The following is a 12,944-nucleotide window of genomic DNA, read 5'->3' on the forward strand; positions in this document are numbered from 1 at the left end:
AGCACAACAACAAAACAATAATCACTCTGATAATGAAACCCTACATCAAAACACAATTACAAACGATTCCAGAGTTTATAAACCTAATTGGAAACAAATAACACTCAAGGACCCAATGGCAAATTATTATATTCTAGAGATTTTATTACAAATTAAATTTTTAAGTGTAGGACCTATTTAAAAATTCCCAAAAAGTTACACGAAAATTAACTTGACCCTTTTGAAACAACACTAAAATGGTGGGTAAATATGGTTACAAGTTAGTTACAAGAATTCCTCAATTACTCATTTTAGGAGGCTCAGTAGTGCTTTGGACATGTTCTTAATTTCATCCAAGTTAGCAAGTAGTCTAGCATAGAATACAACAATGCTAAGCATTACCCTGTCTAACTCTAAGGACTAGGGAATTACTATTCAATAGCTTCATTGAGGATTTTATTGATTATCTTCCACAAAACATGCTTCTGGCAACCTGAAACTTAAACAAAACATTGCCTGCAGGAAAATAAAAACAAGAGCCATAAGTATATAATTATACTTGCTCCACAAATCAACTGGAATAAAAAAATACAGGTGAGTGAATTTGGAAGTGTTGCTGGATTGCTGATACCTTGTTTGGAGCCACATCCCTAACTTTGTGAAATATGGAGCCTTGTATAGGGGCATTTAAAAATGACTCTGCATTCTGGAAGATGAAATTAAATTAACTACTCTACTTTGGAGAAGGTATATGATAAGATGTCTAGGTCCTAGAAAGTTATTGTGAAAAGCTCTAGAGAAAAAAGGAGTTCATATTGCCTATATTCAAGCAATTAAAGATATGACTGATGAGGTCAAGATTGGTGTCTCCGAACATTTTCCCTATTGCTATAGGACTACACATGGGTCAACATTGAGCCTATACCTAATTTTACATTGATATTGGATGTGCATAGTGAATATCTAAGAACCAGTACCATATGCACGCTTTTACGAATTATATTATCCTAATTGTAGACTCGAGAGAGTAATTAAATGGGAAACTACAAATGTGGAGAAAAACTTTAGAAACACACAACTTTCCTATAAGTCGAAGACGAAGTATACGAAGTATAAATTTAGCAAGATACAAACAAACCCTACCGTAGAGATAAAATTAGAGATCATATCATACAAGTCACTAGATTTAAGTATTTTGGGTTAACCATACAACATGACTGGGAAATTAATGGGGATGTAAACCATACAACACGATGGATGAAATGGCAGTGATTCGGGTATCATATATGATAGAATAATGTCATTCAAGCTTAATAGAAAATTTTACCACAGCTATAGAATATCAAGGGAATTAACTCAATGTAGTAGAGTTGAAAATGTCGTGTTGGATGAGAGGACACACTAAACAAGATATGATTAAGAATGAATGCATTCCTTAAAAAGTTAGCATGGCTCCTATTGTAGCAAAGGTGGTAGAATTGCGTCTTAAATGGTTTGGTTATGTGTGGAGGAGACCTAGAAGCTCCAATAAGGAGATTAGATCAAACGAAGATTAGTCCAATTTCTAGAGATAGAGGGAGACCAAGAAAAACCATAAGCAAAATGATTAGGAGATCAATGCTTTGTCGATGAACATGATTTATGATTGAACATTATGACATAAGTCTGATCCATGTAGCTAATCCCACCTAGTGGGACTAAGGATTGGTTACTTATTCATTTTTATAAGCAATTAACTATTCGAACAAACATGTCCATTAGTTTATGAAATCAAGTGCTTTAGTCATCCGCACAAGATTTTATATGCACAAATCAGGGAATTCATTCATGTTTTATTCAGAGCATTTGACATGAAACACCATTAGCAGGGTGAACTCACAGCTAATATAGACTCTGGCGTTTCAGTTGCCCTTATGAAGCAGTAGCAATGGATCCATGGAAGAGGTCCTTTCCAGTATTTCCTCTGGATTAATCCTCTGAATGCATCTGGGAAGGCATATCTATAGTTAACTATCTGCCTAAAAATCTTAAAATAAAATGAAAAATGTTTTAAAATAACATGCAATTATTCAATAGGATTCGAGCACACAACAAAACATACTAATAAGAAAAAGGAACATGAATGAATTTTGATTATAATTATGATGGCTAGTACATAAAAAGCAATAGACTTCAGCCAGATTGTCAAAGGAACCATCCTTACAAAAATAAAGTACAAAAACAATAAAAAAAATCTCACAAAAGATGATTATAGAAATCAGAAACCATACAACCCATATCAAAAGCTAGAGCAATGTCAATTCTAAGGTTGGCTGCAGTTTTTAATACACTAAGTACAGAACAAGTTTCAAAAGTCCTAATAGATGAAGAAAATAAGAGTTATACCAGAGAGGAAAATTAGAGTAAATTATTTTTAAGGGAAAAGAGTCACAAACTCACATCAACTGGCATTCATACCTAGAAACTGAATAGCAGATGCAGGTAGGTTCATTATTACATGGTCAATATGTTCCCAAGTTTTGGTTTCAGAGATCCCAGAACCTCTCTTTCTCTGGTTATTGCTTACTTTTGTCCCATTCTCTGTCAAATAAAAACAATCATAAGTTTTACTATTAGACAACATTTCATGTCTTCGGAATCAGAACGGAAATGGCATAAATATTTAACCAGCTAGAAAATCAAAGATATTGTGGCACCCAGTGGATGCCTGATGTGTTAAAGTAGTCCTTAGAATACCTTCATGAGAACTACTAGAAGACCTTTTAATAGCAATTACAGATGTAGCAGTACCGGCCGTTGAACTTTGAAGATTCTCCACACCACTGTAAATTTTGTATCCTAGGCCATCTGTATCAACATCAATCAAAATATTGGGATTAAGTAGTATATTTTCAAATCACATTTACAGATATTTGCAGTTATCTACAGCGAAGATATTACCAGGTAGCTTATCATTTTCTGAATTCAAAACAATGTGATTCTCTATCTTGCTTGTTTCACAAGTCTCCAAAATGGGAACATTAGATTCTAATTTAATCTCAGAATTAGGTACTTCCATCATCTGGAAGATGAATTTTCTAGCATCCATGTTGTAAGCGAAAATGTGATCACCAACCTTGTTGATTTTGGCATTAACCCTTAGATAGTTAATGCTATATGGGTTCAAGTCATTTGCATAAACTATACACCCCTTCTGTGCTGCAGGTATTGCGAAAGGACCTATACCTGCAAACATGTCACAAATGATCTCCCCAGCTTGGAATTGAGAAACCAACCTTTTGTGTTCATGTTCCAATCTTGAATTCCAGTAAACCAAACTGTAATCAAGCTTAAAAGTGGCACCATATTGCTTCACTTCTGTAATCATATCATGTTCTCCTGCTAAAACTTCAAATTCTGGCACACGAAATTCATTTGTAATAGTTCCAACTTTATTAACAATAGTTTTGATTCTTGGATAATTTTTCTGCACAAATAATTAAGACATGATAATCAGTGGACGAAAATGAATAATACAGTATGCTTAACTTAACCATATAAAGTTTAATTTTGTAAAAGAATCTTTGAATAGGCATGTATGATTTTATGCAGCATAGACAATGCTATTCAAATATCAATACAGCCAGACACTGATGTAAAAAAGTCTACAGACTTATTCCAGTTTTCTTGAATCACACATCAATACGAACAAAGACAAGTACACAGTAGTAAGTCAGGTAGCGTCAAATGAATCATATTTCAATATAGTTTAAAAAATGTTATACTGTTAGAACTGGTAATTGAAGTAGAAGAAGAAGAACACCAAAACAGAGTGAATGAATTGTTCACAACCAAGGTGATTCTGAAACAGAGAAATATATTATTTCTTGTAATAGAGAAGGATACAAGTTTATAAAACAGTTGTAACTGATTCCCTATGAATCAGTCCAAACTACCAACTTCCCAAAAACTGACTCACTCAGGAGTATTCTCTTCTTATTTATACTAACTAATAGAATTCCCAACTACAAGCTAGTTAGTTAATTTTGTTTCTTGTGCATAACATATACATTCTTGATAGGAGGTCTAGACTTTGTATATAACCTATCATATACATCGTGTTTTGTACATGTACTACATTTTACTATAGTAGCCCAAGAAGGCGGGCTAGTTGTTAGGAATGGATATAAACCTCCTATTGAAAATGTATATGTTAGGAGAAAGAATGTAAAGGGGATGATTGTTATTCTGTTTGTCAGGGTAGTTAAAGTTAGTTGGGTTTGAGGGTGCTATAAATAGAATGCTTTGGTAGTTAGGTGGTTATCTTTTTGGAAAGTAAGAATTGGAGGGAAGAATAACTGATTCGGAAATCAGTTATTCTGGGAGTTTTTCTTCTTCAAAGTGTAACGCTTTACCTTTGAATTTCTAAAGTTCTTAATAAAGAAATCATTCAAGATCAATTCTGATCTTGAACTTCATTATTCTTCACCTAAATCTACTTCTTCTAATCCCTAAAATCCAATTCTTATCACTGATATCAGCGAACCATCTTGGTGCCCTGATTACACACGCTTTGATTCTTGATTCTGCACATGGTGTCCACGAGAAGCATGGCTCGAAATGTTGAAGATTGGTGGCAAGAAGGCGAGGAGATAAGAAGGAAAAGAGAGAAACAGAGGATACAAAACGAACTGAATGAAGCGAGGATAAAGAGGTTGGAGGAAACACTAGCTCAATTTACCACTAGAGCTAGGGTTCCAAATGCTCACAATGAAGGGAGTGAATTTGGGGGAGAACATGAGATGAGGGAAATTCGTGGAAGGAAGAGATGGAGGAAGCTGAAGATACCTACGTTTTCAGGAGATGATGCGTTTGGGTGGACACATAGGCTGGAGAGATATTTCTCACTGAAAGAGGTGACTGAAGATGAGAAAATACAAGCCACTTTAATGGCTTTGGAAGGAAAGACCCTCAGTTGGTATCAATGGTGGAGTAGGTGCAATCTTCAACCATCTTGGAAGGGATTTAAGTTGGCTGTGATCAGAAGGTTTCAACCTTTCATAGTGCAGAATCCTTTTGAGAGATTATTGGCCTTGACATAGCTAGGGACAATGGAGTATGTGGAGGAATTTGAGAAGTATGTGGGAGCTCTCAGAGATTAATCCAGAATTTGTGAAAGAAATTTTCTTGAATGCCCTTAAAGAAGAAGTCAAGGTTGAGGTAAGGCTTTATGAACATCCCAATTTGACTGAGGTAATTCACAAGTCCTTGATATAGAAGAAAAGAATGTTATTCTGCAAAAGAAGGTGAACAATAACTCTTATGCTAGAACTTCAAGTTTTACTAGATCTACTATTCCTAATAGGTCTGTAACTGTAGAGTCTAAGCCTGGAATAGATAGGAAACTTGATCAACCTCTGTTAGGAGTGCCTCTGTTAACCTGGGCAATACTCATTTAGTTGACAGTGGAAGGAGTAAAGAGGGAGGGTTTAAACACCTTACAGGAGCATAAATGAGGGATAAGAGGGAGAAGGGGTTGTGTTTCAGATGTGATGAGCCCTATAATAGGGATCACAGGTGCAAGAATAGGCAACTTAGAATGATCTTGTTGGAGGAAGAAGAAGACAATGAAGAGTCAATGGTAGCTAGTATGCAGTCACTCCAGTTGTCTGTTTGGGCTATATGGCTGGCCTAACCTCTACAAATTCTTGGAAGGTGGCTGGTTGCTTGAAGGGTAAGGAAGTAATGATACTCATTGTTGTGAGGCTTCACACAACATCTCATCCAAGTTGGTGGAACAGTTGCAACTAGAAGTGCAAGCTACTCCTAGATATATAGTGGAGGTAGGTGATGGACACAAGGTGCATTGTCAAGGGAAATGTGCTCAGTTAGAGTTGAAGTTACAGAGGTTGGAGTTGATTCAGGAATTTTATCTGTTTGAGATGAAAGGGGCGGATCTAGTCTTGGGATTGTAGTGGCTAGCCAATTTGGGGGAAGTAAAAGCAGACTTTGGTAAATTAGAGTTAACTATGAAGAAGGAGGGGACCATCCATAAGAGCAGGGAGAATCCAACCTTGATTAAAACCTAACTTCCTCTAAGAGCATTCATGAAAGTATTAGTGGAAGAAGGGGAAGGATTGATGTTGCATTATGATGAATCAGGGGGATGCTGTTGGCCCAATTGACAGAATACCAGAAGGGGTAGAACACGTTTTGCAAAAGTTTGAGGGTGTGTTTACAGACTCTGAAGGCCTCCCTCCTAGAAGAGAATATGATCATGCCATCTACCTCAAGGAAGGTTCCAACATCCCTAACCTCAGGCCCTACAAGTGTCCTCACTACTAGAAGAATAAAATTGAAAGACTGGTGGCAGAAATGTTACAAGCAGGGGTGATCAGGCCTAGCATAAGTCCTTACTCCAGCCCCATCATTTTGGTCAAGAAGAAGGATGAAGGTTGGAGGTTTTGTGTGCACTACAAATCCCTCAACAAGGTAACCATCCCTAATATAGAGAAAACAACTTTTAGAACTCATGAAGGACACTATGAGTTTGTAGTGATGCCATTTGGCCTAACCAATGCTCCTTCCACCTTTCAAGTCTTGATGAATGAAGTCCTAAAGCCTTTTCTCAGGAAGTTTGTCCTTGTCTTCTTTGATGACATCTTGGTGTAGGATAGTCATGAGAAGCATTTGCAATTGGTGTTAAGTATGATGCAGGATCATTCTCTAAAGGCTAATAGGAAGAAGTGTACTTTTGCCCAGGTCAGGTTACAATATTTGGGCCATGTGAATTCTGGACCGGGGATAGAAGTTGATCAGAAGAAGGTTGCAACCATGATTTCTTGGCCCATACCCAAAGAGATTAAGGGATTAAGAGGATTCCTAGGCCTCACTAGTTACCATGGAAGATTTGTGAAGGACTATGGGAAGCTAGTCAAGCCCCTCACTGAACTCCTAAAGAAGGATAGTTTCAAATGGAATGAGAAGGCCACTGAAGCTTTTGAGGCTTTGAAGGCTGCTATGGTTAACCTTCCTTTGCTAGCAGTACCTGACTTTTCTCAAACTTTTGTCGTAGAGACAGATGCCTCTAGCAAGGGTATAGGAGCAGTCTTGATGGAAGGGGTAAGCCTTTGGCTTTTTGGAGTCAATGTCTGTCTCTAAGGGTTCAGCAAAAGCCAGTATATGAGAGAGAGCTAATGGCCCTAGTCCAGGCTGTGCAGAGGTGGAAGCACTACCTACTGGGAAGGCATTTTGTAATTAGGACTGATCAGAGAAGCCTCAAGTTCCTCATTGACCAGAGACTCTTCACAGAAGAACAATTCAAGTGGACTGTTAAGATGATTGGAATGGACTTTGAGATCCAATTCAAACCACGAAGGGAGAATTCTATAGCTGATGCCCTATTTAGGAGATAAATGTATGCAGCCATTTCTTTAGTCTCAATTACTAAAAAGGAGGATTGGACCAAGGAAGACACTTAGGATTCCAGGTGGCAACAAGTGATCCAGGATTTGATTATAAAGTCAGGCAGCCATGAAGGGTCTGAATTTAAAGGTGGGTCGTTATTGAACAAGGGGAGATTGGTCATTGCCGGAGACTCCAACATAATCCTCACCATCTTGAAGGAATGTCATGAAAGTCCCATAGGAGGCCATTCAGGTTTTTTAGAACCTACAAGAGGATAGCTAGTTGTGTTTTCTGGCTGGGGATGAAGAAAGACAGTAAGAGGTTTGTGGAGGAGTGTGATGTATACCAGAGAAACAAGCACTCCACCCTTATCCCTGGTGGACTATTGCAACCTTTGTCAATTCCTACTCAGGTATAGAAGGATATTTCCATGGATTTCAATGTAGGATTGCCTAGATTTCAAGGTAAGGACAACATTCTAATAGTAGTGGATAGGTTGACAAAGTATGCTCATTTCGATACCTTGGGTCATCATTTTTCTGCCAAGGAGGTAGCTGCTCTGTTTGTAAATGAGGTGGTTAAATTGTAAGCAAGTTCGAGAAGGAGTTATTTAGGCTAGCTGGAACTCGGTTGAAGCTTAGTACTACTACTTGTCACCCACAAACTGATGATCAAACAATGATAGTGAATAGGTGTTTGGAAGGATACTTGAGGTGTTTAGGACCTAGGCCTAGATAGTGGGTCCAATGGTTGGCTTGGGCTGAATTTTGGTACAACTCTACTTATCACAGTTCCACTGGGATGACACCCTTCAAGGCTTTGTATGGTAGGGATCCACCAATGTTGATTAAAGCTGGAGAATTTCCATCTAAAGTGGAAGACATCAATTAGTTAGTTCAGCAGAGGGAATTAATTTTGGGAGAACTAAGACAGAATTTGTTAAAAGCCCAAGACCAGATGAAGAGACAGGATGACAAACATAGGAGGAAGGTGAAATTCAAAAATGGGGATTGGGTTTATATCAAGATCCAGCCTTACAAGCTCAAGTCCTTAGCTTCTAGGCCTTTTGCTAAACTGGCAGCCAAGTATTATGGATCATATCAACTGGTGACAAGAATTGGTATTGTGGCTTATAAACTAAATCTCTTTGAGCATGCTAAGATTCACCCAGTTTTTCATGTATCTCTGCTCAAGCAGGCTCTAAAACCCAATCAAGCTCCTTAGCCTCTCCCTACTTTACTCAGTGAAGAATATGAGATAGAGACGAAACCAGAAGACATAGTTGATAGCAAGAAGACTCAACAGGGTCAAATTGAGGTGTTGGTTAAGTGGGTTAATTTGGCTGCTTGCAATAATTCATGGGAGTTGATTGTTGTGCTCCAAGAGAAGTTTTCTTCTTTTCCACTTGAGGACAAGTTAGTTCCTTTAGGGGGAGTATTGTTAGGAATGGGTATAAACCCCCTATTAAAAATGTATATGTTAGCAGAAAGAATGTAAAGGGGGGTGATTGTTATTCAGCTTTTCAGGATAGTTAAAGTTAGTTGGGTTTGGGGGTGCTATCAATAGAATGCTTTGGTAGTTAGGTGGTTATCTTTTTGGAAAGTAAAAATTGGAGGGAAGAATAATTGATTCGGAAATCAGAATATGGGAGTTTTTCTTCTTCAAAGTGTAATGCTTCACCTTTGAATTTCTATAGTTCTCAATAAAGAAATCATTAAAGATCAATTCTGATCTTGAACTTCATTCTTCTTCACCTAAATCTACTTCTTCTAATCCCTAAAATCTAATTCTTATCACTAGTACACAAGGCTCTCACCAAATGGGATTTGAGGATTGTAGATGTACGATGGCTTAGCCCCACAACTAGATATGTTTTTTTCCAAGATTTGAACACGTGATCTCCAAATCGTAAGAAAAAAATCTTACCGTTGTGCAGAGACTCGCCTCTATTTTAATATAGTAAGACTAATCAAGAAAAAGAAAAACAAAGCATTCTACAACTGGGATTTTAAAGATAAAATATTGGTCCTGCATCAATCATTGTATTTATAGAAGATGGTGTAATAGCGATTATTCTAAAATCAATTGAGGTGGTCAGGATTCAGTGAAACAACCATCTCATACTTGTATAAGGCAATTAAGTGTGTGTGACTAGTGCATCTAGGCAATAAATATACAAGTTAAAACAAAAACTGGAAATAGGCATAGGCATACATACATCATAAATAACTTTCGCAATAACATCTTTGAAAGGAAGTAATTCATCATGTAGATTTAAATGGGCAATGTGACCTGCAAATGTAATTTGAATGTTAGTTTACCGTCAGCAACTGACCAAACAGATATTACTGTTGGCCCTAGAGGAAGCAATACTAACCAAATTAATAAAGACTGCTCATTAAATTAATCTCAAAGCACCCATAATAAGTTGGAACTTAATATCCAAAAGATGGTAGAAACCAGAGTGAGTAAAACAATGCAAGTTAGATATCACAAAAAATAAAGTAAATACTTAACTATTGTTTCAAAAGATGAAGGCACCTCAACTCCAGGAGGCAGTATCTGCTTCAACACATGATCTATAAACACATTAATTTGTCTGTTAATTTTAAACTTCATACAATAGGGCAAACATGATGTAAGAAACAAATGAATCATTACAAATTTATACTAACAGCTAATTTAACACGCAATCCTGAGAAAAGATCTGATGACTCTTGTTGGATGTTACTCTAGTGCTAGGTAATTATTTTTCTTGTTCAAACATTAGTTCCACAAATTAGATAGTCGGCAAATCAAAATTTGGAGTTAAATGGTAACCTCTGCAATATGCTGAAAAGAAAACTGTACTGACCTACGTTCCAATATGAATATCCCAGTGTCAATGAATAGGGTAAAACTTCAAACTCACACAAACTCTTTAGCTCATTAAGTTTTTCCTCTGGAATATCAGATAAATCTGCCTCACAATGCAATTGAGTTAGAGACAAGATATTAAATGAAAATATAAATACTATATGAGACGACAAGAAAGTTGGTACAGTAAATGCAAAATTTGACCCAAGATTCTCAAGTAAACATGATTAAAGAAACAAAAATCAAAGGAGATGCAAGTGATGGAAATAAGAACAGTTCTAATGGAACATGTTCAAAAGGAAATGGTCTGTCTGCATGACATTAACACCAACAGCAAATTTTAATCACCCATGTGAAAATTAATCTTGCAGGTAAGAATGATCACCAAAACAAACACGAACTTAAACGAGACAACAAAAGGCAAAAAGTCAACCAGTCAACTCATGAATGTGTATTACAAATCTAGCAGTACTAGAAAATAGAAATTCACAAAGTTAACACCACAAAAGAAGCTCTAGCTGATTCGGAGACCAATGATTTAAATTGTGGACTGCATCACATGATACGGCCATAATATTATGGTTGCGGTAATAGCCGCAACCACACCGCAATTGGTGTGACACCGAATCACAATAATGTATCCACATCGGGGCTGCACTGCAATCGCATTTGGGCCGCCGGATGCATCAAATTCAAAAATATTTTTTAAATTACAAAATAAATCACACCGCAATCCGCATTTGCAGCAGCCGCAATGACTACAATCACAGTAACCATAACCATAACAACAACCGCAATTTAAAACACCGTTGGAGACTAAAAGCCAGTCAACCTAATGTTTTAAGATCTAGGCAAAACAAATTTTTAACTTTAAGCTATATCCACGAGGAATCATATAGCATGATGATAAGGTGCAAATGCATTTTACAGATTTGTAACTTCATACTTGGTTTAATAATAAAGGTAGAAAATCCAGACAGCATTCCGCATTAAAATCCTAAGTCAAAAAAAGTCCATTTAAAAAGAAGTACTTTTAAATGTACATAATCATTTCAACATAAAGGTTCAAGGACTATTATCTCAAAGAGTACCCATTTTATTGCACTTATTAAATCATACCCAGACTCTTAACTTCCTCAGACAGCAACAGGTAACGGTTTTTCTGGCACGATGGATCTTCAGTGATAGGCTTAACTCGAGGCTTGTCAAGCAAGTAACTGAAAAATTAAATTGTTGTCAAATTAAATATAGTTATTAAACAGTGAAACAATTCATCTAACAGTAATTTGCAAGACATAAGTGTGATGCAGCCACACAGTTTCCTCCTCCCCTCCTCGTCAAAAAAAAAAGGAAACTTTGCCTATACAAATATATTCAACATATAAGTAAGGGTGTATTTGCGAGTTCGGTTTTAGAGAAAATGAAGGCTTCTGAACCATGAATTACACTTGTCAAATGACTCTAGAAGGGTTTTTTCTTCCGAAACCCAACTCACAAATAGACTTTATCTGTACCCGTTGAGTATTCGAGTGGCAACATTGCATAGTTGGTTAGGAATTCGAAGCGCCCACAATTGCAAGTGCTCCTCGAACTTGCTATCGTCAAACATTGCCTCTTCAAGATTCAAGTGACGACGAAGCACGCAGCTTCAAGAAACAGCCTGGAACTTTCGAGATTCGCGATGGCGCAAGAGAATGAATGCAACCACCACCAACCACTACGTGAGGGTTTAATGCGGCGTCAGTGGCCAACTGCAATAACGAGCATGAATTCGATACTTTTGACCCGTTTCAAATATCTGACCCGTTCAAATATAAACATGTTTTTTCGATTAAAGTAAAAAATAAAACAGCTTATAATTAAAGTTTTGTAACAAAAAATCAAAAGAAATGATTATTTAAGAACTAAATGTTCAATTGCCTGCTTCCACAAGAGAATAAAATATTTTTTTATATCATAATATAATTGATGTTAATCTACTAGGGGTATCCTTCAAGAGCAATGGATCCTTAAAGATTAGGACAAGGTCCAAATCCTCCAAGGATAAGTTCTCAAATGACATCATTCACTTTGGTGAGCCTCCTAATCAATAACAAACATTTATGTCCTTAAGATTTTATAATTTATTTAGTTTAGTTTAAATTTATTTAGATTCAACTAAATAAGTGAGAATTTATTCTCAAATAGGGTTGGGAATTTATTTTAGTTAATGTTTAAGTAGTTTATTTCAAATTATTCATGTAATATGGGTTGGGAACGTAATTTAATTGTGTTATTCCTTGTAACACAGTCCATTAGTGGCCAATGGTTTTATTTAAGACATGTCACGGCTAAGGGGTTAAGACATGTAATAGATAAAGCAAGGAGATAGATTGAAGGAGCATGCAAGAAACAAGACAAGCCAAGACTTAAGGGTGGCATGGCTTAAGCCAATTCAAAACCAAGGTCAATGGAGGGATATCGGCTCAAGCCATTCCATTGGAAGCATTCAGGTGTGGCACAAATGAAGGGAAAGAGATCATAATTCGGTTGGCCAAATTCAGAGGAGATTAAATTATAAAAGATTAAATCAAAAGAATTAAACCCTCAGATTATACTCAAAATAATTAGAAGATTTAATTCAGATTAGCCTATGATTTAAAATATCTTTAATCTAAAGATTAAAAGATGATATTGAAGATTTCTGATTGAGGCAAGGAAATAAAGCTCAACCACGTCATCCT

At 36.6% G+C, this 12,944-nt stretch overlaps 1 protein-coding gene across 1 annotated transcript; it reads right to left on the bottom strand.

Annotated features, from left to right (window-relative positions):
* On the bottom strand, positions 204-12,049 carry LOC109327344 (tRNA (guanine(37)-N1)-methyltransferase 2-like). The gene is made up of 11 exons (XM_019560451.1): positions 11,736-12,049; positions 11,341-11,438; positions 10,220-10,324; positions 9,882-9,944; positions 9,584-9,657; positions 2,920-3,445; positions 2,716-2,826; positions 2,437-2,559; positions 1,859-1,965; positions 611-685; positions 204-495 (listed from the first exon to the last, which is right to left on the bottom strand). The coding sequence occupies exons 1-11, from the start codon at positions 11,828-11,830 to the stop codon at positions 436-438; spliced, it is 1,437 nt and encodes a 478-aa protein (XP_019415996.1). The 5' UTR covers positions 11,831-12,049; the 3' UTR covers positions 204-435.

Source organism: Lupinus angustifolius, chromosome LG15, assembly GCF_001865875.1.
Source record: "Lupinus angustifolius cultivar Tanjil chromosome LG15, LupAngTanjil_v1.0, whole genome shotgun sequence".
NCBI classification, from domain to species: domain Eukaryota; kingdom Viridiplantae; phylum Streptophyta; class Magnoliopsida; order Fabales; family Fabaceae; genus Lupinus; species Lupinus angustifolius.